General features: G+C 36.9%; 1 protein-coding gene across 1 annotated transcript; it reads left to right on the forward strand.

Moving 5' to 3' along the window:
- Nucleotides 1-1,381: 1,381 nt before the first annotated feature.
- On the forward strand, nt 1,382-25,756 carry vsig10l (V-set and immunoglobulin domain containing 10 like; the record flags this gene model as incomplete). The annotated part of the gene is made up of 11 exons (XM_079838144.1): nt 1,382-1,430; nt 2,055-2,375; nt 5,956-6,228; nt 6,374-6,640; nt 8,872-9,117; nt 19,661-19,939; nt 20,409-20,501; nt 20,602-20,784; nt 22,644-22,748; nt 25,400-25,599; nt 25,694-25,756. The coding sequence occupies 11 exons, from the start codon at nt 1,382-1,384 to the stop codon at nt 25,754-25,756; spliced, it is 2,079 nt and encodes a 692-aa protein (XP_079694270.1).
- Nucleotides 25,757-27,500: the final 1,744 nt, after the last annotated feature.

A 27,500-nucleotide genomic window follows, 5' to 3' on the forward strand; every position in this document is an offset into this window, starting at 1 on the left:
CTCTCACAGTCCGTCAGTTCTCTTCTTTATCCATCTTTTGCCCTATGATTGCTTTTCAAAGCCTTTCTGTCTATGCTGCATTGAGAGAACTGTAGTGTTGCTCTTCAAAAATTGAACTAAACAATAACTGTTTAAAACCATTAGATTAAGGATGCTAAAATAATTGTGTATCCATAATCAGTGGTTCTTTTTGACTCCAAGTTCCCCCATTGTCCACAACGATGGTCAAAGCCTCCATTACTTTTTTTTTTTTGTGTGTACTCAAATTCTATAAATATTTTACAGCTACTGATGCACTTTTATGATGGATACATGTATGTTTATGATGGATAGATAGACTTTTATGATGGATAGATGCACTTTTATGATGCATACATGTACTTTTATGATGGATTCATGCACTTTTATGATGGATAGATGCACTTTTATGATGGATACATGCACTTTTCTGATGGATGGATACACTTTTATGATGGATGGATGCACTTTTATGATGGATGGATGCACCTTTATGACGATACATGCACTTTTATGATGGATGGATGCACTTTTATGATGGATAAATGCACTTTTATGAAGGATACATGCACTTTTCTGATGGATGGATACACTTTTATGATGGATGGATGCACTTTTATGATGGATGGATGCACCTTTATGACGATACATGCACTTTTATGATGGATAGATGCACTTTTATGATGGATGGATGCACTTTTATAATGGAAACATGCACTTTTATGAAGGATAGATGCACTTTTATGACAGATAGATGCACTTTTATGACGGATAGATGCACTTTTATGATGGATGGATGCACTTTTATGATGGATACATGCACTTTTATGTACTTCAAAACAGAACTGCCATTATAAAGCTTGGAAGAGCCAGGACATTTTTTAATATAACTCCGATTGTGTTCGTTTGAAAGAAGAAAGTCGTATACACCTAGGATGATTTGAGGGTGAGTAAATCATGTGCTAATTTTCATTTTTGGGTGAACTATCCCTTTATATGAACCAGAGCCATTTAGAGATATGAACTATCGCTTTAAAATCAGGACTCTAAGCCCCGCCCACTCCTACACCTCGTTTAATGATTCACTGTTTTCATGCGGTGCAATTCAATCAAACTGCTTGAAACGCGTGTAAAGAAACCAGAAATCGACATTTGTACTTCCGAGTAAACAGAATACACGTTTATATATATGTTGAAATGACGTGACGGGATGTTTTCTCAGACTCCAGGTAAATCTCACCTGTACGGAGGAGTTTGGGGATTTCCTCAGGGATGTTGAGAGACTTCACAGCTATTCATCAGTTATCCACGGAATATCATCATCCAAAATTAAAACCCTGAAAGACCTACATAGTTTGTCGACATGCAGACGACGCTTAGTTTGATTTGTGTTATTTTGTTCCTCCTTGCAGGTAAGTGAAAATTAAATCTCATCATGTATGTCTATAAATAAATACATTATTCATTTTATTGTAAATGACAGTCTTTAACATAACCCTGAGTAAAAAGTTAATTTTTTATTAAACATTGAAAATAACTTACCTGAGGCTATTGTTTGCATATTTCATGTAAAATCACATATAAAGCCTTACAAATTTTGTATTTTTGTCCTAAATTTTTTTCCTTAAAAGTGAACTTTGTCAGTAGTAATACTATTGCCTTCTATGTAAATGTCTGTCAGCCAATGATCAATTAAATGCAAGTTAATTTTGTTTAATTTGTTTCAATTTACTTTGACAATTTTCATGAATGCCTGTCTTTTAAATTTCTCTTAGTATCCATAAAAAAAAAATCTTAATATAGTAATTTTGGCAATATCTCTAGTTAATGTCTGGGTTTTGTTTGAAAGTACTAATTCATCATTTACCCACTTTTGGAATAACTCACATTGGGATGTAATGGTTAAGGTAATTAAATATGGTATATTTCAGGGTTAATCTGTACATTGAAGGGCATTTTCACCCAGAACATTGTAGCATCATGGCAAAGTTTTGCAAGAAGAATTATTGCCCTTTTTTTGTCCCTTAATATTATAGGTAACCTGTGTAATCTGACCATCTCACCCACGGGACCCGCATCAGTCGAAGCTCTTGTGGGAACCAATGTGACGCTCGGTGTGTCTCATGCTGGTGCCTTTCAGCCTGAGGTCATGTGGTTTATGGGAAGCCTTCTGATCGCCAGATGGACCGTTGGTGACGGCTCGCTTTCAGGTGTTGATTCAGACATTTTAAGACCAGAACAGGACGGATCCCTCACCTTCAGAAATGTGTCCCTTAGAAATAACTCTACATACACTGTGGAAATGACTAAAATCGGGGAGGCAAAGGTCAGCGCTACATTTGACCTCTTTGTTTACGGTGAGTATGGAGAATATGGCTGAGAATACAGTATGTGTGGTAACATTATAATTAGCGATACACAGTTATATTGATCGATTAGTTGGATTATATGTATTGATCAATAACTGATCAACCAAACCTACTGGTTTGAACATGTTGCAGCCTTGTCAATAGATTTAGCATTGCATTTATTTAGTGATTTTGGGTAAGTATTGTGTAATTTGTTTAATTTTCAACCATTAAATTATATTTTTATACACTTTATTAGATGCCATTTAAAAAGCCCAAACCAATCGGCTAATATAATATATCATAACTTTTAATAATATGTCATTAACAACACTATATACTCATTAACTGATCAGTAGTTCATGTGTATGCGAAATATATTAATCATATGTGCTGGATGTACATGAACTAATGATGTTAAGCATTTATTTTTTATAATTATGGGTTACATTTTACTTGAAGCCTTTTTGTATAATGCAATAAAAAGGTATTCATAATGTACGTTGTTATGCATTATATCTTTTCATAAACAACTGAAAACAAAGCTAAAATGCATTATAATGTTAGTAGATTACATCTGAAATTGTTTTAATTAGGGACCGATATGAAAATTTTACCAGATAACTGATAATTCTTTATATTTGAAAACCGATATATCGGCCGATCAATCTAAATCCAAATTTTTATATAATTTTTGAGAGTCTGATTAGAAAAACAAAAGTCTCACCATTAAAATCCATGTCCCAAACACACAATTATGATGTTCTCATTATAATTTTATGTAGTCTATATGACAGACTTGCGCTGCACATGTTGCACTGAACTGTATTTTTCTTTTTTGAGGTGATTCTAATCATATTTCAAGCAATTCAAACCCATAATGGCGAACAGTGCACATCAGAAGAGTCTCAGCTGAAGGAGTCCATTATTTATTGGTTCGAAATCGGCCAAATCTTCTTATCAGGCAGATACGATAACTTTAAAAATGAACATATATCGTCCGATGCCGATATATTGTGCCTCCCTCATATGTTCATGTATAAAATTAAAGGTGGGGAAAGTGTTATTTCAAAACTGCTTTATAAAAGTGGTAATAATCAGCAGTGAGGGGCGTGTCTACTAATGACGGGGAGAAGAGAGCACGTCATTATTCAAAAGACACAACACAGGACGGACATTAGCGGAGCCACGACAGAAAGAGAGAGAGATGGCAGATAGTGGAACAAAAGAAGGCTTACGATCAGCTTTCCAGCGCTGGAGAGAACTCAAGGAGCGTTGCTTTATTTCTTCTCCATAGGCGAGTAACATTGATTTTGTTTTGTTTCGCAGAACTAATATATGCTGGCTTTTGCTTGAATATGCTCATGTTCGCTTGTTTGTCTATTTGCGATCGTATTGTCGTTCACTTCAGAGATGATAAAGAATCATTCATTTCCACACCGTATAAACCTGGAGCGTCTAAACCTCCTCACTGTCTGTTTCAAGCGTCAGCTCCCAAAGTGTGTCCGAAAAGTAAGATAATAAACTCCTAATATATGTTTGTTTCATTTGTTTCTTCTTTTCGTGATTGATATAACCCTATAATCTTGTCATAATTGTAATATGTTCGTTAGTTGAACTGTCATGCTCGTGCGATCGAGTTGTTCATGAGAACTGTGTTTGTGTTTTTGGGATGTAAGGGATAACTTTTTCACTGAACACTCGACCTGGATTACCATAGTAACACACATTGCTTTCACTTATTGATGGCATCGCACCCTCGGCCGGCTGGTCATAGTCATTGCCTGCGTTGCGTACGTATGTGTAGGGCGGAGCTATCAAAATAGAGGCGAGACCCTTTTGGGGTAGGGGCGTGTTTGTTTTGGTGATTTGAAATATCAACATCGGCTACCAGAAAGCACCTTTAAGCAGTCCCTCCAGAAAAACGCGATTATGCGATCGAATGATTTAATGCATAATCAGCCAAAGTCCGCATATTTAATGCGGGGGCCGCATTTTTTTCAAATATGCCGCACTTTCGCCGTGTAAATTGCCTATTTCTGCGTGCAAAATACGTGGGGCTAGCATGATTTCATAATCCCAGCATTTTCGTTGCAAAAAAGTCATATATATTAGCAGAAAGTTGAAAAATATTTGTTTACTTCACACAAGAGCCGCCATTTCCCCCTATTGCCATGGGAACGTTTTGAAGTGACGTAATAACCCGACGTGAACGTCATGGAAAAGCTGCAAACCCCGCGGGGAAACCATAGATATTGGTGAAACCATGATGAAGCATGCAAATTCCCATCTGCCAACAAAAATAACAGCAAAAGACCGCGCAAAGCAGTTTCCCGGTGTGTTGACCGATTTCAAAACACAGCATCATGAAGATTCAAAGCGTTATGAATCAGTGAGTTGATTCAGCGGTTTGGATCGCCAAAGTCATGTATTTCAGCGGTTTGACACGCGATCCGAATCATGAATCGACTCGCTGATTCTTAACGCTTCGAAGCTTCATGATGCCGTGTTTTTAAATCGGTCATCACTATACAAGTCGTTATTTTGAGTTTTTTTGCGCGCACAAAATATTCTGGTTGCTTCATAAAGTTATTGTAGAACCACTGTAGTGAGATGGACTTTGTAACGACGTCTTTAGTATCTTTTATGGGTCTTGAGAGTGTAAAGTGCATTGTGCCAATGGAGGCCTTTCTGAGCCATCGGATTTCAACTAAAATATCTTAAAGGGATAGTTCACCCAAAAACGAAAATTTGATGTTTTTCTGCTTACCCCTAAGGCATCCAAGATATAGGTGTCTTCGTTTCTTCAGTAGAACACAAATGAAGATTTTTAACTCCAACCGTTGTTGTGTGTCACTCATATAATGCTTGTCAATGGGGTCTAATTCTATTAGAGTAAAAAAAACATGGACAGACAACTTCAAATTAAACCCCGCGGCTCGTGACGACACATTGATGTCTTAAGACACGAAACGATCGGTTTCTGAGAGAAACCGAGCGATATTTATGCAAATATATCAAATAATTTGTGTTCTACTGAAGAAACGAAGACACCTACATCTTGAATGCCTTAGGGGTAAGCAGAAAAACATAAAATTTTCGTTTTTGGGTGAACTATCCCTTTAATTTGTGTTCCGAAGATGAACGGAGGTCTTACGGGTGTCCAACGACATGAGGGGAAGTAATTAATGACAGAATTTTCATTTTTGGGTGAACAAACCCTTTAAGAGATTGCACTTTGTGCATTGGAAGCACTCAAATGTCTGTTTTGTATAGCAAGTTCCCGCAATTTTATCGCATAAAATTGCATAAATATCCCGCATTTTCCATCGCATTTTTTAAGAAAACATGCCGCATAATGAAGGATTTTTGCCCGCAACAATCACAAAAAAAGCCGCATTTTTCTGGAAGGACTGTTTAAGCAATAATTGTCTTAAGTACGTGTATTGAGCCATCACTTTTCCTAAAGACTGGCTTTATGTACTAGTTTAGCGATTGTTCACACATGCATAGGAGTATTTCATGTTTCTTTGATGTGAACTTGGAGTTGATAATTGTGGTTAATTTCCGTGAGTCTCTTTCTCAATAGATATCCTCATGAATGCATCCCTGCACACTGATTCAGATGACGCCGTTGAGGGCGACGTGAAGTTCACCTTGTATTACATCACAATGCGAGGGGAGGCCAAAGAGGTGAGGTGGTTATTTAATGGGCTCCAGGTAAAAAATGGACCTCATTATTCCATCGGCGAGAAGAAACTCACGATAAACCAGCCCAGTAGGAATGACACGGGTCGCTATACTGTATCACTTACCAACCCGTTCAGCTCTGAGACGCAACACAGGGACATCACAGTGCTGTGTGAGTATATATGTGAATGACGTTCGTTTAAACCACCTGTGAGTCTTGTTACCTTCTGGCAGAATGTCATTAAGAGGCTTCTACTTTCCCAACAGTAGCCCGTTTCATTTCCTACATCTTATTTTCCCTCTTCGGCTGCCCTTAGATGGACCAGATATGCCAGTTCTCAAGGTCAGTCCCACAAAAGCAGTCTTTGTTTCGGGAGAGTCTCTGTTCCTCTCCTGTCAGGCTGAGGGTGAACCGGCCCCCTCCACATCGTGGCTTTTCAATGGCGAGTCCATTGCAGCGTCTCCAGCTGGAGCAGTTCATCTCCCCAATGTGGAGACGAGTCAAAGTGGCGTTTACACTTGTGTGATGGTCAACACCAGAACTGAGGCGACGCTTGAGAGGAACGTCACTGTAACTGTCTATGGTACGAGTGTATAGTTCAGATTTAATATGGGCAGAATATGGTGTTCTAGGATGTTAGTATACTTGATATTTTCCCCTGCTGACAGTGTTTAACCCTCTGCTCTGGTGCTCATAAGTGACCGGACACCTAAAAATTAAACTTCCTCCACCCCAGTAAAACCAATGCAATTTATTTTTCTTCAATAACATTTTTTCTTTTTCATTTTGTATTTTGAGATGATTTGATGGTATTTTTTTATATTTATGCAATATTTATGGTCTATTTTTGTCATTGAAAATTATACAAATATTATATTATATTATAATAATTGCAGTATTTCAGGTTAAAATAGAGACTAGACCTTCAAAATATTTTTTTTTTGGAATTATTTAGGAAATCCTGCAACCATGGGTGTAATCACTAGAGCTCTCTATGGAGAGGCTTGAGAATTCCCTTGTTCTATTTTGGACACATTTAATGATTTTTTTTTTTTGATGGATTTGAATATATATTTAAAAAAAACCTCAAAGACTATTTATTATAAAGATATTTAGATATTTCTTTTGTTAGAAATATTGTTTTTTTTTTCTGTGAATTTGTGTTTTTGCAGATTTCCCATTCATTTCCTATGGTGTTATTTTTGACCGAAGAGCACAAGTGGGAGTATTTTTTTTACAACCAATTAGCATGCTCGAATCATGTCCTCAATTTTTTTTTGAGTTTACACACCTAATGCTAGAAAAGTCACCAAGTTTCATATCATTCTGATGAAACTGATTTTAAAAAATTCCAAATGTGGTTCATAGGTTCAGTTTTTCATAGGTGTGTGTGTATAAGCGTGTATGTGTGTGTGTGTGTGTGTGTGTGTGTGTTTGAGTGGATGTGTCAATATCACTCTCTTGATGTTATAGTGTCACCCCTTTACTGCTGTGTACTTCTTTTCAGCATCGTGGCCGATTTGTAGATTGTACACACAAATATTCAAGACACAAATATATAAGACAATGAACGCTACTTTTTTTTTTTTTTTACGACCAATTAGCATGCTCGAATCATGACCCCAATTATTTTGTGTGTTTACATACCTAATGCTAGAAAAGTCACCAAGTTTCATATCATTCTGATGAAGCTGTGATTTTTTAAATTCCATATGTGTTTCATAGGTTCAGTTTTTCGTGTGTGTGTGTGTGTGTGTGTGTGTGTGTGTGTGTGTGTGTGTGTGTGTGTGTGTGTGTGTGTGTGTGTGTGTGTGTGTGTGTGTGTGTGTGTGTGTGTGTGTGTGTGTGTGTGTGTGTGTGTGTGTGTGTGTGTGAGTGGATGTGTCAATATCACACTCTTGATGTTTTAGAGTGTCATCTCTTTACTGCGGTGTACTTTTTTCAGCATTTTGGCCGATTTGTAGATTGTACACACAAATATTCAGAGAATTTTTGTGTTTTTGCCGATTTCCCATTCATTTCCTATGGTCGGTCATTTATGACCGAAGACAATGAACGCTACTTTTTTTTTTACGACCAATTAGCATGCTCGAATCATGACCCCAATTCTTTTGTGTGTTTACACACCTAATGCTAGAAAAGTCACCAAGTTTCATATCATTCCGATGAAGCTGTGATTTAAAAAAATTCCAAATGTGGTTCATAGGTTCAGTTTTTCATAGGTAAGTGTGTGTGTGTGTGTGTGTGTGTGTGTGTGTGTGTGTGTGTGTGTGTGTGTGTGTGTGTGTGTGTGTGTGTGTGTGTGTGTGTGTGTGTGTGTGTGTGTGTGTGTGTGTGTGTGTGTGTGTGTGTGTGTGTGTGTGTGTGTGTGTGTGTGTGTGTGTGTGTGTGTGTGTGTGTGTGTGTGTGTGTGTGTGTGTGTGTGTGTATAAGCGTGCGTGTGTGTGTGAGTGGATGTGTCAATATCACACTAGAAAAGTCACCAAGTTTCATATCATTCCGATGAAGTTGTGATTTTTAACATTTCAAAACAGAAAATGTTCCGGTCAGAAATGACCGTAGAGCACCAGAGGGTTAAGGCAAGAAAACATCCAAAATACACATTTAAATGTTTTAGGGCTGTCAAACGATTAATCGTGATTAATCGCATCCAAAATAAAAGTTTGTGTTTACATAATATATGTGTATATTCCTGTCAAAAATGTAATATGGCGCTTCCCTGAGGTCTATTAAGCAAGTAGTTTAAAGTCAAGCCTGTCTGTGGATATGTTAGTCAATACATATGCTCTTATCATCTCATTTTCATCATGGCAGAGCTTCCCAGAGGCGGGCCGTCGTGTTCAGTTCAGGCTGGGAATCGAAGCGCAGCGCTGCAGTTCCTCTGTCTGTGGCCAGGAGGCGCTCCAGAAGCACGAGTGTCTTTCCCCGGCCTGAGCCATAACGCCAGTGGATACGGCAATTACAGCATAACTATACATGACATTCAGACATTACATGGACAAGAAATCATCTGTGAAGCTGAGCATCCTCTGAATCACACACAGTGCAGTGTCATTCCCCGTAAGTCATGCTCTGTTTCTCACTTACATTTCAAATATCAAAACTTATGTGAAAAATCTCTTTTCTTGTCATTTTATGGTGAATATTATTTAAGTAAACAGTATTCATAAATAAATAACGAATAGTCATCATAACTTCTACAATTATAAGGAAATTCTATAGATATTATGGTAACACTTTACCATAAGGTTCATTAGTTAACATGAATTAATAATGAACTGCACTTTTAAAGCATTGGTTAATTGATTGATTAATATTTGTTAATGTTCATTTCAACATTTACTAATGCATTATTAAAATCGTATTAACATTTGTTAATGCACTGTGAACTAACATGAACAAACCATGAACAGCTGGATTTGTTTTAACTAACGTTAACAAAGATGAACAAATACAGTAACAAATGTATTGTTCATGGTTAGTTCATGTTAGTTAATATATTAACTAATGAAACCTTATTGTAAAATGTTACCGATATTATTATTATTACTATTTGTAACTAAATAATTAATATTGCAAATGTAGTTGTGATTAATATTATGTAGTTGTAGAAATCCCTCTCTTGCATCTGAACTGAAATGTAACCTAATAAGTGTTTGAGTTTTTGCGTCGTTCAAATAGTGCACAGAAAAATGTATTCAATTTTAATAATGGCAAGTGGTTACTAAGCTACCCTAATTAGAATAAAAATACATTGCATAATTGTGTGCTTTTAAATACATTTTGATTTTGAATTAATTACATTTATAATCAACATTTCTCTAGCTTTGTTTACTTTGGAGGCCCAAATCTGCAGAAATAAATACATGTTTTAAATAGTAAATTTTTTTAAATGTTTTTGAAAGTAGTCTCTTAATCTCACCAAGGCTGTATTTATTTTATATTTTTGTTGAAACTGTGATTTTTCAAAAGAACAGCATTTATTATAAATAGAACTTTTAGAATATTTATTAATTTCATAAACATATTTACAGTTTTTGGTAAATAAAAACATAAATTTCTTCTTTTTTTCTTATTATTTACCCCAAAACTTTTGAATGGCAGTGAATCATGATAAAAAAATATTCATAATAAAAATAAATGCTCTTAGAATGATTTGTGAAGGATCATGTGATACTGAAGACTGGAGTAATGATGATAAATTCAGCTTTGATCACAGGAATAAATGACACTCTAAAGTACATTACAATAGAAATCAGGTTTTTTTAAATTGTAAAAATATTTCACAATATTACTGTTTTTACTGTATTTGTGATCAAATAAATTGGTGAGCAGAAGAGACTTCGTTCAAAAACATTAAACCACCTTGATGTTTCCAAACTTTTGAGGTTTAGGGTACAACGGGGCTAAAGGCACACCTTAAGAAAAATGTGCTTTTCACTACTCCTATAATGTATGATATACAGAAAAATATACATGTTTGTATTGAACATTTATGGAGCAACAGATTATGTGTGAAAATAAATCATAAAAGTGGTTTATTTTATTATTAATGTTAAACACATTTGTGCTGCTTAATATTTTTGTTGAAACTGTGATTTTTCAAAAGAACAGCATTTATTATAAATAGAACTTTTATTTCATACACATATTTACTGTATTATGATTTCCAAAATAATAATTGATAACAAGAAATGCTCTTAGAGTGATTTGTGAAGGATCATGTGACACTGAAGACTGGAGTAATGATGATAAATTCAGCTTTGATCACAGGAATAAATTACACTCTAAAGTATATTACAATAAAAATCAGTTTGTTTGTTTTTTTTGGAAAAATATTTCACAATATTACTGTATTTTACTATATTTGTGATCAAATAAATGCTGCATTGGTGAGCAGAAGAGATGTTCAAAAACATTAAAAACCTTAATGTTTCCAAACTTTTGATATAGATATATATATATATATATATATATATATATATATATATATATATATATATATATATATATATATATATATATATATATATATATATATATATATATATATATACATATATACATACATACATACATACATACATACATACATACATACATACATACATACATACATACATACATACATACATACATACATACATACATACATACATACATACATACATACATACATACATACATATATATATATATATATATATATATATATATATATATATATATATATATATATATATATATATATATATACATATACATATACATACAGTATTGTTCCAAATTGTGCATTTGAGGTTTGTAATGGAAATTTTGAACATGACAAACTATATCAAACCATTATAATGCGTTTTTAATTATATCAAGCTCTTATATAAGATGTTTTGTTAAATATAAGGGTAATTCTAGTTTTCAGTTTGATAACCTGTGATACTTTTCTTAATAGAACTAGTGTGTTTGTTTCTGTAGCCTTGAACAAGTTCTCAGAAACTTCAAGGTGGGACAGCTGCAGATAACACCAACTAGGGAGTTTGTTATTGTGTTATTGGCCCTCACTCACTGAAATAAAAGCATAAAAGAAGGGCTTTGTTTTTTGTCTTTTCTGACTGCACAACCTGCAACCCGAATTCACCTTCTTGGCTAGAATAAAAACTTTCAAAGACACTTTTTCTTTTATTTCCAGCCTCACCATTTATTAAAGTTGATTCTTTTTCAGGTTTCGTTTAAATTAGGGTGCTTTAGAAAATAGTAAATCATTGGAATGAAACCTGCAAGTCATTAAAGGAGTAGTTCACTTTAAAATGAAAATTAGCCCATGATTGACTCACCCTCAAGCCCCATTCTAGGTGTAAATGACATTCTTCTTTCAGACGAACACAATCCGCATTATATTAATAAATATCCTGACGCTTCCAAGCTTTATAATGGCAGTGATGGCCGGGGTCCATTGAGTTTGAAGCTCAAAAAAGTGCATCTATCCACCACCTTACGAATTCAACTTACGAAAAAAAGCGTGTAAGCGTTTTAAACTGCGAGAGGTGTTCAATATGGAAGACGGTCTGCCGGAAGCTAGATATTTTACTTTATAAAGTTTTAAATATGGATATTTTTCTTACACAAACCAATCAATTCTCTTCAGAAGGCCTTTATTAACCCCCCAGAGCCGTGTGGAGCAGTTATATGATGGATATATGCACTTTTATGACCTTGAAACTCAATGGACCCCTTCACTGCCATTATAAAGCTTGGAAGCGTCAGGATATTTTTTAATAGGTCTATAACTCCGATTGTGTTCATCAGAAAGAATAATGTGTCATATACACCTAGGATGGGGCTTGAGGGCGAGTAAATCATGGGCTAATTTTAATTTTAAAGGGTCATGAAACCCTAAATAATTTTTTGAGATTTTAACAGATATGAGTGTTGAGTATCATAGAAGTCAATTTTATCATCCATTCGTTTTGATTGTAGGAGAAAACGAGTTAGTTTTAAACCTTGCGCTATATTCAACTTCCGGGTTTAAATTCATCTTTGTATTCTGTGACGTTTTCCCGTACTATAGTACGGCGATGTCCGTAACTTTTTTTGTGTTCAAGACTTACAAATATTATATATTGAGAATGTACAACATGAATCCATTTTCCAAACTGTTTATTAGTTTATTCTGTTTATTAACCGCTAGAGCGCAAAAAGTTATGGACTGCAGCTTTAAAGGTGCACTATGTAACTTTTCCGTCCGCTAGAGGTCGCCTATTCAAAACAAAGCTTAGTCTGATGAAGTCACGTTTGAGCGCAGAATCTTGGGACATGTGGTCTTCACCTCACAGCCGATGGAAAAGAATCGGGATAGGACTCGGGCAGAAATCATGTTGATGGATGTGATTATTAACGTTACTGTAGTATAAGGCCGTAAACATGTCTTGAACATTGGGTGGGACCAATTTTTTTTATTTTTATAAAGCATAAATAAACCGATCAGTGAACGAAATTCTAGGTGTAATTCTAGTTGGGAAATAATCCTTTTGGAACTATTTGCAAACAAAATTTGCATTAATTTGCGTCATATATATTATCAGTCCCGAGATTCTTCGCATGAGTGAATAAATACATAGATCTGCTGGTGACAAATTCCCCAGTGGTCTGGTGGTAGAATTTTTGCAAACCGTGTCAAAGGTTCTGGGTTCAAATCTGCTCACATAAAGTGATAGATTGACGCGCTCGTCTGTGAGTGGCCAGGTTTGCCAGGTTTTCACAACAAAACCCGCCCAAATTGCTACTCAAAACTAGCCCAAAACAAGCCCAATCGTGTAAAACATGTGTCTTTTTGGCAGGGTTGCCTGCTAAAATTCACTATCCCGGGGCAAAATATCACATAATTGGGGTCGCTTCAACCCGCGGACATGGAAAAACAGCCCGCGGCAACAGTATTGAAGTAGTCCAATTCCGCTGTTAAACCGTGGACTTGGCAACACTGGTGAAGACTGTGCACGAGCCAAAAGATTTGACTGATTTGATTGGCCATCTCAATCATTTTGACATTGACAAGCGCTGTTATGGTGCGTTCACACCGGACGCGATTCACGCGAGTGATTTACATGTTAAGTCAATGCAAAGACGCAAAATGGCATTCTGCGGCGCGATTCGCGCGAATGAGGCGGCGCGAATGACACGATTCACACGAATGATGCGAATTGAGCGTTTTGAACGCGTGATTCGCGCGAATCGCTCAAGTTGAAAAATCTGAACTTTGGCGGATATTCGCCCCGCGTTAACCAATCAGGAGCTTGCTCTAGTAGTGACAACAATGAGGAGAAAATCTGTGTATTAATATCTGGTTCAGACAATATGATTATCACTGTGATAACATTAAAGGTCCTGTTCTTCGTGATCCCATTTTTCAAACTTTAGTTAGTGTGTAATGTTGCTGTTAGAGCATTTATAATACCTGTAAAATTATAAAGCTCAAAGTTCAATGCCAAGCGAGATATTTTATTTAACAGAAGTTCCCTTTCAAAGCCTACAGCGAACGGCTGGTTAGGACTACATCCTGGTATTTCCTGCTTTAATTACGTCAGTAGAGCAGTATGTCGACTAACCTCCGCCCACAAGAACGCGCGAAAAAGGGGGAGTGGTCTTGTTGCTAAGCTGCTGTCCAATCACAACACGGGAACCGCTGGCACAATCAGAACTCGTTACGTATTTCTGAAGGAGGGACTTCATAGAACAGGGAAATCTTTCAAGCCGTTTTGAGGACAGTGAAAACAGCAGTATACAGATCAGTAAATTGTGTGAAAAATACTGTGTTTTTTTACACGCGAAACATGAACACATGTTATATTGCACACTGTAAACACAATCAAAGCTTCAAAAAAACACGAAAAACGGGACCTTTAAATGACATGAAACACAACCCAGTCTCTTTTTGTTAAATGCAAGTTTATGTATGATCAATAATACAAAAGTATAAGTAAAAGGTATAATAAGCTATACATGAAATAAAGCAAACAATTCAGTCAAACATTCAAAGTCAGCGCTAGTCGGCTACAACTGTAACGTAAAGTTATAGCCTAAAAATAAAAAAGTAGGGGTGCTCCGATTGATCGGCAACCGATCTCGATCGGTCGATAATCGCTTTGGGATGATTGATCGGCGTTCTCCAAAAAGGCCGATCTCATTAACCGATCGCATGCTGACGACACATAAACCCGCACCTGCCGTGAGAGCTAGGGCATGATATGCAGCGACACCGTCTCATTCTCTTTCCAGCGCGGGTAAAATAATTATAATGCTGAAGGTGAGGTACAATTCATATTTCTATATTAAAGAGCACCTATCATGGCATTTAAAATGTTCCAAATATTGTTTTAGAAGTCCCCAACAACAGTTTTGCATGCATGCAATGACAAAAAAGACTTTAGTTTTCTTATAATATGCATTTATTTTTACCTGTTTTGACAGCGATTCTCAAATGATTCCTTTAGTGATTCACTTTTCAAAACCCCGCCTTTACGTGACGCTAATCTGCGGCGATTGGTCCGATGACCCAGTCAGTTGTGATTGGTATAGTCTGTGCAGATATTTTCGGAAACGGAACGCCCATCAAAGTCTTATAATGACAGTAATTTGTTAATATGTGTCAGGAGTTATGAATATGAAAACCGCGTCGGTACTGTTTGATTGTAATATGAGCCTCAGCTGATCTCATTCATAAAAAAACTCCTCACGAAGACTCGCGACAAATCAACATCCCTCAGGGCTTTTAGTTCAAAAGTGTGCAGATGTGGAGACATATTGATAGATTCTCATATGTCTGTGTCAAATTTCTAAACAGAGGAGTATTTTTTATTCAATACTTCCTCAAAATGGGCAGAAATAGCCTAATCATGAGCGATTGAGTCTCTTATGTGTTGTTTTCAATTCATAATGGCAGCCGGAGGGCGCTCTGTGCACATGTAGTCCATATATGGTACAGACAGACGAAGAAGAACCATGTGCCATAATACAAGTCCATAATAAAAGCTTCCTGAGATCGCGAAACATACATTTGACGACTAATAATAAACACTCAATCGCGACGATGTATGGTTTGTCTTCAAGCCACTTAGTCTTCAAATGCTCATCCTTGGGCAGATGAAAAAAGTTTGCTTTTGAGTCGCACTTCAGAACACAGCGTCTCGTGGCCATGATGTTTTCTAGTTTTCACTGGCGTCTTGGAGCGCAATAAGTGGGCGTATCGTATTCAAATAACTTGACAAGTTGACGTCATCTAGTCAGAGAAAAAGCTTCGGTCTTCTAACGATTCTTAAAAATGACTCCGAGTCGACTCTTACTTTTGAAAGAAAATAACTATATATACGGTGCACTGTCATATTTCAAGCTATCACAGGATGTTTTTGTTCACTTAGATCTATGTTACACACTACATGAAAGGTAAATTTCAAAATTCCATGATAGGTGCTCTTTAAATAACTTACGCAGTCATTTGAAAACTTTCTGTGGGACGTAAATTCACAAACAGCGCGCGTGAATCACCGCGTGAGCGCGCTCTCTCTCTCTCCCTTTGAAAATGCTCAAATGGCTTCACATCAGCGCATCGCATCTGCACTAAAATCGAGCTGCACAGTTGACACAGGATTTGCCACTTTGCACAATCGAGGCAGTGTCGCATCGTCACTAATGTTTATCATTTGCATTTATTTTTAAGTCTTGCCAGTGTTCAAACCGCTCAGCACTCGCGCGCACGGTCTGGAGAGACACACACACACACACACACACACAGGCCATCTCACAAAAAGCTTGCGAGTACAAATTGCGCTGAAATGGTCAGATACACACAAATGTAAGTACTAAATGACCGTCTTGACGAGTGTGCACGTAAACCCCGTCGTGACTTGCGAGTGAACGTTTGTGCAACTGCATGTAAACGTATCCGATCCGTGTTCACTCTTAATGTGACAGCTGTCGAATAAACTGCTGCTGTCTCTGAGTTTCTCTTTGTCTTGTGTTGTTTGATGAACCTTTATGACACTCACTGCTCTTGAATGACTAACTTTTGCAACCTTAAGGATTAATCTAATTTAATTTATTCAGGGAAGACCAATATTAATTTACATTTGATTTCTTATTATCTTATCTTAAATGTCTTTAGTATTTCTTACCTCAATACTAATGTTAGACCTACCTGAAAATTTGTTTTTAAAAACAAAAATGCACTGCATGATCAAATATTTAGGTGAGATAATAATATACATTTATTATATACATTTATTTGGGAAAGATGGCCCACAGTAGCCTTAAGTTATCTAATTTTCTAAAATAAACACTTGGTGGTTCTTCAAGATCTTGACTCAGTTAATTTAGAGTTAGTTTCATTTCTATAAATGGTGCAAACTCTGCAAGATTATAGATAAAAGATTGCCATTCCCCTGCCATTCTGTGATCGGCAGTGATCGGTAATCGGCAGAACATGATCTTGGATAGGTAATCGGTGATCGGCCCCAAAAATGCTGATCGGTGCATCTCTAAAAAAAAGTAATGAAACTTCACTTTGCCCTCAGCCTAAACGATTTGCCATGGAACAAATTATAGATCCATGAGACCAAAGATCGGCCGTTAGATCTACACAAGACGAATTATAGCTCGAGACACCACAGAGACATCAGAGCCAGCGGCAGACGGCAGAAGGACTGGCCGAGGAAAGGCTGCTCTCGCTGGGGTTAATGAGCGCTGCTGATCCACTGGAGCTCACAACTCCGCCAGATAAAATGTTCAAATAGGCGCTCTCTTTATAAATAAACCACAGATTTGAGCTTTAAACAACTACATTATCACCTGAAAAAGTCTTAAAACTACGTTTTGTCACACATTAACAGTAGATTTTAACAAAAAAAGACGTGTAAACACAGCCCATGTCAGCCATTTCTCAACGAAACGAGCCGCTGGCAGAAGCCCCTCACATGACACGAATTCGCGTCTGTTATGAAGTGAATGTCAATGAGACTTTTCCCCTCAATCTCTATGGTGGTTACGGCCCTGCTGTAGTCTGAAGCAGAGCAGGAGCGAGTGTTGTGGAGCTGAGGAACCGCTGGAGCGATTGTTAATAAGATGAACGCAACACACGCCTTGCGAGCAGCGGGACTTTTATTATGACACAGTCGCCACTTCCGCTCCTCCGCTCATGAGTGTGAGGTAACGCAGCTCTATTGATCATATTACACACACCTGAGTGTTTTTATGATGTTATGACGTTACTCTCAGCGGCTGCTATGACACTTGTTCACACTAGGGTTGGGCATCGTTTTGATTTGAACGATTCTGATTCCGATTCCGATTCTTAGTTTCGATTACGGTTCTTTTCGATTCTCGATTCCGATTCTTTGAGGGGTGGAGTCACAACATGTCACAGGCTCATTTCACAGAGGAAAATTGTATTTTGATTCAATAATGAGTTTTAGTTTTGGGACTTTCTCCGCTGGCATTTTCACTTGCTTTGCTGCAAAGGTGAATGGAGTTCCACACCGAGTCCCGGTTTAACAATAGCATTAACAGCAGTCATTAGGACTGCTACTAGCGTGGGCAATTTGCGTATAGCTACATTTATCTACGAGGGGGAAAAATAATTTCAGTAACGTTGTTGTTCACCACAATTCGCAATTTGGTCAAGGGGTTTACACTACAATCACTTACCTGATTATGATGAGGTGGGATAATGTTAGTTCACCCTGAAATGAAAATAAAGCCATCTTTTACTCACCCAGCTGTTGTTCAAATGCGCGTGTTCCAGTGTGTGCGCACTCCAAGCCGCAGTAGCCTCACGCAATATTGTCATGACAACCGGTACACAATATTCACTTAAGGAGGTTATATTATTAGTATTATTTCTTATCATATACGTTATAGAAAAGACGAGAATCGCGTTTTTTTCTATTGAGCTTGATTTCTCAAAATGGTGCGCGCGCGCGCGCGCGTGTGTGTGTGTGTGTGTGTGTGTGTGTGTGTGTGTGTGTGTGTGTGTGTGTGTGTGTGTGTGTGTGTGTGTGTGTGTGTGTGTGTGTGTGTGTGCTTATCGTGGGTGCAATGACAACAGTGCGAGTTATTATAGTAGGCATGAGCGCCGGCGGCTGCTGACGGCTCATAGTGTAACTTACACAGAGGAGCGCGCTCAGAATAACGGCCGAGCTCAGTGTTTTGACTGAATAATACGGTTTCTTTCTCGCAAAACCTATAGTGTGCCCACTGAACACTTTCCATATGGCGCGCGTCTCCCTGTATCGTTGCGTGATACATTTGTTTACTTTTTGTAATGTTTTAGCTGATCGCCATTCAATGCCATAATAGGAAGGAGCGCGTGCAGGAACAGTATTTTAAATGTCATAGGACATAGGGCACTGGGACAACATCAGGGTAAGTAAAAGAAGGCTTTATTTTCATTTCAGGGTGAACTATCCCGTTAATAACGTTGGTTAGCGCAGGGTTGCCCGAGGGACAGACCTGCGCAGCATTTCAAACACGCTACACTCGTTAATTTATAGCTACACCACATATTTGTAGTGCATCCTCCCGTGCAAGAAATAAGTTTGTCATGTGTTGCACTGTGCCGACCCAGGTTTTTTTTTTTTTTGTGAAATAAAGCCACACTTTTGAGCGCCACTTACCGTGCTCCATGGCTGCAACAGAACAAACGGGCGCGGCAAGCACTTCCGAAAACTTGTGCGTTTGGAACCGATGATCGGAATCGAAAACATAATTTCTAAACGATTCCAATGGCATCGTTATTTTTTAAACGGTTCCAAGTTGGAACCGGTTCTCGATGCCCAACCCTACTGCAGTGAGAGTAAAGCGTTTCTGCAGAATAAAACCAGAAACGGAGAGGAACGCAGATATGATGTCATCGACAGGCCACGCCCTCACACGTCCCGGTTCATTGGTTAAAATAGCAATTCCTCACGATTTACAAATAGTTGGAAACATTTGGGATATTGTAAGTACTCAACTGAACAAAATATATAACACTGGCCTAGTGGTTTTTGGATATTTTTCTGGAAACATTTTACATAGTGCACCTTTAAAGTGAACTAAGTGAAATTATGTTTGTTTGCAGGTGCTCCTGTGGGTTTTCTGGCCGTAATTTTAACCAGCATGAGTGAAGATGACCGGACGACGGTTGAGATTCACTGCTCTGCTGAAGCCACACCGGAAGCCCTTGTGCGCTGGATCAAGAATGGAGAGCGCTTGCAAACTGGGTCCAAATACCAGATCAGTGCAAACACAACTCAGCTGTTTATTCATGAGTTTAATGCCACTTCTGCTGACCTGGACACCTACACCTGCACTGCCATCAACCCTCTGGGGAACACAACCGTGGACACGACGCTCCTCGGTATGGATTTATCTATCATTAGCGATAATGGCTTGTTCTACTTGACCAAATGCATTGTGAACGTTTATAGGACAATATATAGGAACTTATATATTGATAAAAGTTTGGGGTCAGTAAAAAAAAATGGAACAAGTCACTGTTCCCACAAAATATTAAGACACTGATAATAATTTCTGGAGCAAATCATCATATTATAATGATTTATGAAGGATCATGTGACACTGGAGTAATGATGATAAATTCAGCTTTGATCACAGGAATAAATTACATTTTACAATATATTCACATAGAGAACAGCTGTTTTAATTTGTAATAATATTTCAGAATTTTACTGTATTTAGGATCAAATAAATTCAGCCTTGGTGAGCAGAAGAGACTTCTTTCAAAAACATAAAAAATCCGAATTCTCTTCATTCTATATCTCTCATTCACAGTAAATATTGATAGATACAATTTCGATCTTTTTAAGGCCCTCAAATCTCAAATTCAAGTGTTTTCCTGAGCGATGATCAAACAGAGGTATCTCTATCGTGGCACGTTCCTCTCACCTCTGTTATTACAGGTAAAAGCAAATAATCACAGGTCGCTCGCTCTGTTTGAATAGTAATTAACAAGTACTTTGCATTCCAGTGTGTATTAAAAGTGTCATTGTTCTTTTAAAGGCTTTGATATCCAGGTGAAGGGTAACCTCACGTCTGACTTCCGCACCATTCGAGTGATGCCGGCCTCTGCTAGAAACACAGCCATCTCAGGACTCGACCCAAAATACACTTACTACTTCAGGATCGTCCCTAAAACGGGCAGAACCGCAGGAGAACCGTCAGAGCAGCATCGGACTGGACCAGGTGACATGAATCACAAACTCAATATGCTTTGAACATAATCAAATTTTCATTGATTTTTAGAGAAATAGAGCTTGATATACTATGGAAAAGTCCATATTTCGGCACCGATTTTTTTAATGAATCAGTTTGATTCAGCTTTTTTAAAAAGGCTGTTGTTGAAGAATAAAGCAGTTAAACAATATATCAAACCAAAAGCAAACCTGTTGCAATGAGGCCATTTTTAGTCTTAGGAGTGATTAAGCAGAAAAAAACAGCTGTTTAATTTGACGGATCAGAGAGAGGGTGGAAAAATGGCTATGAAATTATGACTATTTGGACACAGAAACACATTTATAAGTGGAAAAAATACATACTACAGAGACACTAGCAAAGTCTCTTCTGTTCACCCAGGCTGCATTTATTTGATCAAAAATACAGTACAAATTTTGAAATATTATTACAAATTAAAATGTGTGTTCTATGTGAATATATATATATATATATATATATATATATATATATATATATATATATATATATATATATATATATATATATATATATATATATATATATATATATATATATATATATATATATATATATATATATATATATATATATATATATATATATATATATATATATAGTAAAGTAAGTGTAACTTATTCCTGTGATCAAAGCTGAATTTATCATCATTACTCCAGTCTTCAGTGTCACATGATCCTTCACAAATCATTCTCATATGAGGATTTGTGCTCAAGAAACATTTATGATTATTATTATCAATGTTGAAAACAGTTACTTAATGTTGAAACATGATATATTTCTTCAGGATTCTTTGTTGAAAAGAAAGTCCAAAAGAACAGCATTTATTTGAAATAATATAAATGTCTTTACTGTCACTTTTGCTTAATTTAAATGTGACCTTTTATGCCTTTTTACAAAGTCTTGCTGTTGTGTTTGTGCTGTAATAGAGTAGGTTTTCCTGCTTGAATGTTGATTATTGTCCTCATATTTTCCATTGTTGCGGCTCCTCTCTTCCCAGTCTGTCAGTAACGCTCTGTTTAGTTCCTGCACTTCAAAAAAAGCTTTTCTTACTTAGTATTTTTGTCTTGTTTTCAGTCCAAATATCAAAAAAAATCTTACATTAAGAAGCATTTACAGGACAAGCAAAAGTTTTTGTCTTGTTTTGGGGGAAAATTACTCAAAATTAAGTGAGTTTTTGCTTAAAATAAGCAAAATAATCGGTCAATGCGGTAAGCAAAATAATCTTGTTTTCTGTTTGAATTAAGATTATTTTGCTTACCCCATTGGCAGATTATTATAGTTATTTTCCCCTTACAAAAAATTTAAGATTTTTTAGATATTTGGACTGAAAACAAGACAAAAATACTAAGTAAGAAAAGCATTTTTTGCAGTTTGTCTCTATGAAGCCCCTCCTTCTGAAAAGCACACTGTGCTCTGATTGGTCGGCTGGAGCAGTGTGTTGTGATTGGTCAAGCGCTTCAAGCATGTTTGGGAAATGTCCCGCCCCTTACCATAACTCAACCAGGCCCTGCCCTTTTATTCTGCATATGAATTATTTAAATGAGGAATATTGTGACTGGAAGAAAACTCAAGGCTACATTGGAGGCATTTCAGGGAGTTCAGAAACACTGATATAGAGAAGAGCAACATTACACACTAAAGACAGATGGACGTGGAAAAAGCAGAATAGGTCCTCTTTAATGCATCCTTGCTGATTAAAAGCATTAATTTCTTTTTCTTTTTTAAACGTACTCCAATAATGAGCACTACTTGTCATGTTACGTGCATAAAAAATCAAATCTAGCCGTTGTACTGCAGTCTTCTAATGCTGTAGGTGTTGTGTTGGTCAGCTGCTGGACTCAGTGGAGCCGCCATCGCTGGTTTTGCTGCTGGAATCCCATGTGCTGTTCTCGTCCTCCTCGTTGTGCTGGGCTTCATCTACTGTGGGACACGCGGTGAGTGACGCTTCCTCAACCTGTCTAATGCTCAACCGCTAGAATATGACGCCTGCAACATCCAGGTCATGGGGTTCATTCCCAGGTTATACATGCTGGCATGATAGAATGCACTGTTAGTCGTCTCCCAAATGCATAAATGTAACTGTAAATCAGCCAATACCCAATACCATTATCCGACAGGAGTGAACACTTGCTGGTAATGGAAGTTATACAAATCTACAGCCATAATGATACATTTCTGTTTTAATTTTTTGAGTAAATATCGATAAAATTAAAAATGTTATTTCAGAATTATGGTGTTTGGGATGTTGGTGCAAAGCATTGAGATCTTTATATCACTCTAAAAAGGTTTATAAACCTCAGGATTATTGCCTTTATGAAACAGTGGCAACTGTGATATAAAAAAAGACACCAATGTTCAATAAATAGTATAATATATTAATATTAAAAATCTGAAGAATAAAGTAATAGCACAATTGTTTCAATTGGATATCAAATAATATAAGAATTTGGCATTGTGATAAAATAATACATTTAATAATGAAAAATAAATTATTTTAGTATCATTGATATAATGTCAGTTTTTTAAACTAGATTTTATATTTATATTTTGCTTTCATATTTTAGTCATTTAGTTGTGCTTTTGTCAGTTTGATTAGTTTTTTTTTTTTAAATATGTCTATATAATTTCTATAAAATTTTTGTTCATAGTTTTGATTTATTTAGTTTTAGCTATTTTAGCACTTAAAATAAAGGAAAATGAGAAATGTTGCTTTCAATAAAAAAAATAAGTTGAACTAACAATGAAAAATACTTCTAAATAATTGAATACATCTTATTTAATTTTAATTTCAACATTTACTAATACATTATTAAAATCAGAAATTGTATTTGTTAATATCATTTAATGGATTTAAAGAGAATTCATCCAAAAATGAAACATTTGTCGTAATTTACTCACCCTCAAGTTGTTTCAAAGCAGGTGAAGGATCAGGTATTAAAGGCACAATATGTAAGATTTTTGGATTCAAATATCCAAAAGCCACTAGATCAATGTTATATATGTTGTTGACTTGTGTATTTAACTATCCCAAATGTTTCCAAGAATGTTTAAATCCAGAGAAAGAAGCAATTTTAACCAGGACACAAACGGTGTTACCCTTGATTTCCGGTTTGTATACGCTTTAATATCTGATGTGTTTTATTAGACAGTGTTTGGATCATTGATGGACAGAAACTAATGATTGTTCTCCAGCTCAACACAGTTAGTCTTATTGTGTAAATCTGGTGTTGTTGATTTACCGCACAGAGTGCCATGTTTTACCGCCTAATATGATCTCGCTCACGCCAGTGTGAACATGTGTCTCATAGTAGAGCCGAGCGAATGCACAGAGTCGCATTATAACATTAAGTTATAACTTCAACACACTCAAATGTGTGTAATATGATAAAACAAATCAAGGAGTCATCAAGCTACACTTTTATTTTGAATGAGCGACCTCTAGTGGCCAAAAATTACATATTGTGCCTTTAAGTAAACATGAACTAACAATGAACAGTAACTAACGCTAATCAACACTCAAATAACATAGTACACAAACATGTAAACTTCACATAAGGCAGTTTTTGCAATAACTTCTAAATCTAATTATAAAATAGTTTTTTATCCAATTCGTTGTTGAAATATAATCATTTATACACAGTGTCTGTCATTTTATTTAAACATACATGAAATAATCAATATATCATTAACAGGTTAAGTAGAATATAATGAATATAACGGGTAATATAGGTCATATATTTAGTGAAAGAGTTGATTTCTCTAGTGAACAGATGTGGAGTGGACACTAACAGATGTGGAGTGGACACTGAATGACTGCCTGAGGTAAATGTGATGCTACATGACTGTTTAGTTTACAGCAGTTATAGTGAGGTCTTTCCGCCGTTGAGACACTGATTTAGCGATTATACCACTTATGATACGTGACAGTAAGTTGTAATGTATCCTCAACACACCTTAGATGTTCATTCATGTTTATTCTTAAGGAAGAGATGATCGATCGCGCTCACAGATGATCGCGTTCACGCGCGCGCGCGCCGCCGCCAGCTTGAAGTGTGTTCCGCGCTTAAAACATGCCCACTGTTAAAGATTGCATTCAGAAACCGTTCGGGTTCACAGTGAAGTCTGGTCCTCTTCTCATCGAGAACATGAGCTCTCGCTGTCAGTGCTTGTGCATGGAGCAGACGTGGGTGTTTGTCAGATATACTGAAATACGTCCACAGACTCCACACCGCGGACATGTTGCTTCAGACAAGCACGTGCAGGTCGCGGTTTCTGTTTGCGTCATCACAACATTTCGGCCATGTTGTTTCGGTGATAAAAGTCTTTCGGCCGAAAACCGAAAATGCACTTTTGGGCCATTTTCGGCCGAAAATTTTCGGTGGCCGAATATTCGGTGCATCCCTAGCTAATACTGTAACAAATGTATTGCTCATTGTTAGTTAATGCATTCATTAACTTTACCTAATGAGACCTTACTGTAAAGTGTTTCCAGTTAATGTTAATTATTAAGTGTGTTGCATTTTTACATTGGCTTCAAATGCATCTCATACAATCTGAACTAATGCATGGCTCTGTTCCTCGGCAGATCGAAGCCCCAGGTATCCTGTATCAAGAGCAGTGGAGAAGGTGAGAGAGGCCATTGTCTGTGTGATTGTGAGGCTGTTCTTCACCTTCTCTGAAGGGTCTTTCTCCTCTCTTCAGGCTGTCGTCTGTCGATCTACTCTCACGCCTCAGAATCTGCTGAGAGGACGACTGAAACCACCGCCCGAGTACAGACTCCAGCAGGTACCCGCCGACTCAACTTCAGCTCAACATCATTGAGACGTGACGCCTCGTTTGTGTTCACTGTCTGTTTCCTGTGTTTTTCCGCATGGTGCAGCCTGAGCGATCGGGACCTTTGCCTTCGGTGAACCCGAGCGTGAGAATGGCCACCACCGTGTGACTCTGAGAGGCTGTGAGCTCACCCATAACCTGTAGTCTTATCACACGTCCTGATTTTGCTGAGTAAAGTCGGTAGCACACTGTGCGAGTTATAATAGTCCTTCACGATTGTTCCCTGTCAGACTGTACGAACATGATCCCTGCTCAAACGGCAACATTACACACTCACTAAAGCTAAAAAAGAGAAATCATAATCAACCACCCCTTTAAGAAAATGTCCTGGCTCTTTAAAGCTTTGTAATGGCAGCCCAAAATTTGAAGCTCAAAAAGGTTTATATATTATATATTTCTATATATTCACATAGAAAACAGTTCTTTTAGATTGTAATAATATTTCACAATATTGCTGTTTTGACTGTATTTTTTCATCAAATAAATGACTTCTTTCAAATAACATATTTTTTTAATGTAGGCCAATCACAACTGATAATAACATTTATTTAATATTAAGACATTTACAAAAGCCTCCTGTTTCTCCTGAAAATATTTCTCATCAAATTCTCCCAAAATCTGTTTGCATTCATTTTATAGATCTATACTCTAATATGGACTCAACTGTATCTATTTTTATTGCTCCTATAGGGGATTTTTTTTTTTTAGAAAAGACTTCCTTTTCCTTCCAAAATCTCCATATGAACTTCCAAACTTTTACATTTCTTTTCTTCTGAACGATGAGATAAAATAATATGCTGTACTGCAAAAAAATATGTATTTTTCTCTTGTTTTCCAGCACAAATATCTAAGAATTCATAAATCAAGATCCATTTACTGGAGAAGCAAAATTACATAAGATATTAAGTTTCAAAATGAAGTGAGTTTTGTGCTTAAAACAAGAAGAAATATCAGCCAATGGGGCCAGAAAAATAAGAAAATTGTTTTTCTGACCACATTGGCAGATATTTGTTCTTTTTTCAGAAGCACATTTTTCAGAAAACAAGACTTAATATCCCAACTAATTGTGCTTCCCAAGTAAATGTATCTTGATTTAAGAATGTTTAGATATTTGTGCTGGAAAACAAGACAAAAGAACTGAGAAAGAAAGTCAAGTTTTCTTGTTACAAACGTCTTTTTTATTGCTGCTAGCATAATTTTTTCCCTCATGCACAAGAAAATCACCTGTATATGAAGCCATTATAAATCAGTCATTGCAGTGCTGCCAAAAAAGAGTCAAGGACATGTGATGTGAATGAAAATGTGCATAAGCGCCATCATAGTGTCCGGTCATAGTGTGTCACCAGCACCTGAATGAAAGTGTGCGCTTCAGCATGTTGCATTGACCGCCGCAGTACTGCAAGCCTCTGCACATCACAGTTCCAGAACGGCCAATACAACAACAAAAAGAGCGTAAAAAAGACCCTTCCCCCTCCAAACCGACAGTCACGTGCCTCCGACACCATCAAGCTCAAGTGCATTTGTTCTGTGTGGCTTGTTTTAAAGGATTTTGCCTCCATCAACAGAAAAGCTGAGAGGATAACTTTTTGGAATTTGTCCTAGCGGGTCCTTTTGGAGGTTACCCTCGCTGCGGGATCCCACTTTCTCTCTCTTTCCCTCTGGGAAGGTCAATACTTAAGCAGGTTCATTTCTCCTGAAGACCTCAGGTAAGAATCCCTCCGGGACCTTAGACCAGAGTCACAGACTAATTCATTCTGTGATGGTTTTCAGGATAAATGTGGTCGTTTGTAGCATTTTCCAGTTTCCAAACTGACCCACAAAGTCTTCTGACCATCAAATATTTGCACAGATAT

The sequence above is a fragment of the Gobio gobio genome (genome assembly GCF_949357685.1).
Source record: "Gobio gobio genome assembly, chromosome: 15".
NCBI classification, from domain to species: Eukaryota; Metazoa; Chordata; class Actinopteri; order Cypriniformes; family Gobionidae; genus Gobio; species Gobio gobio.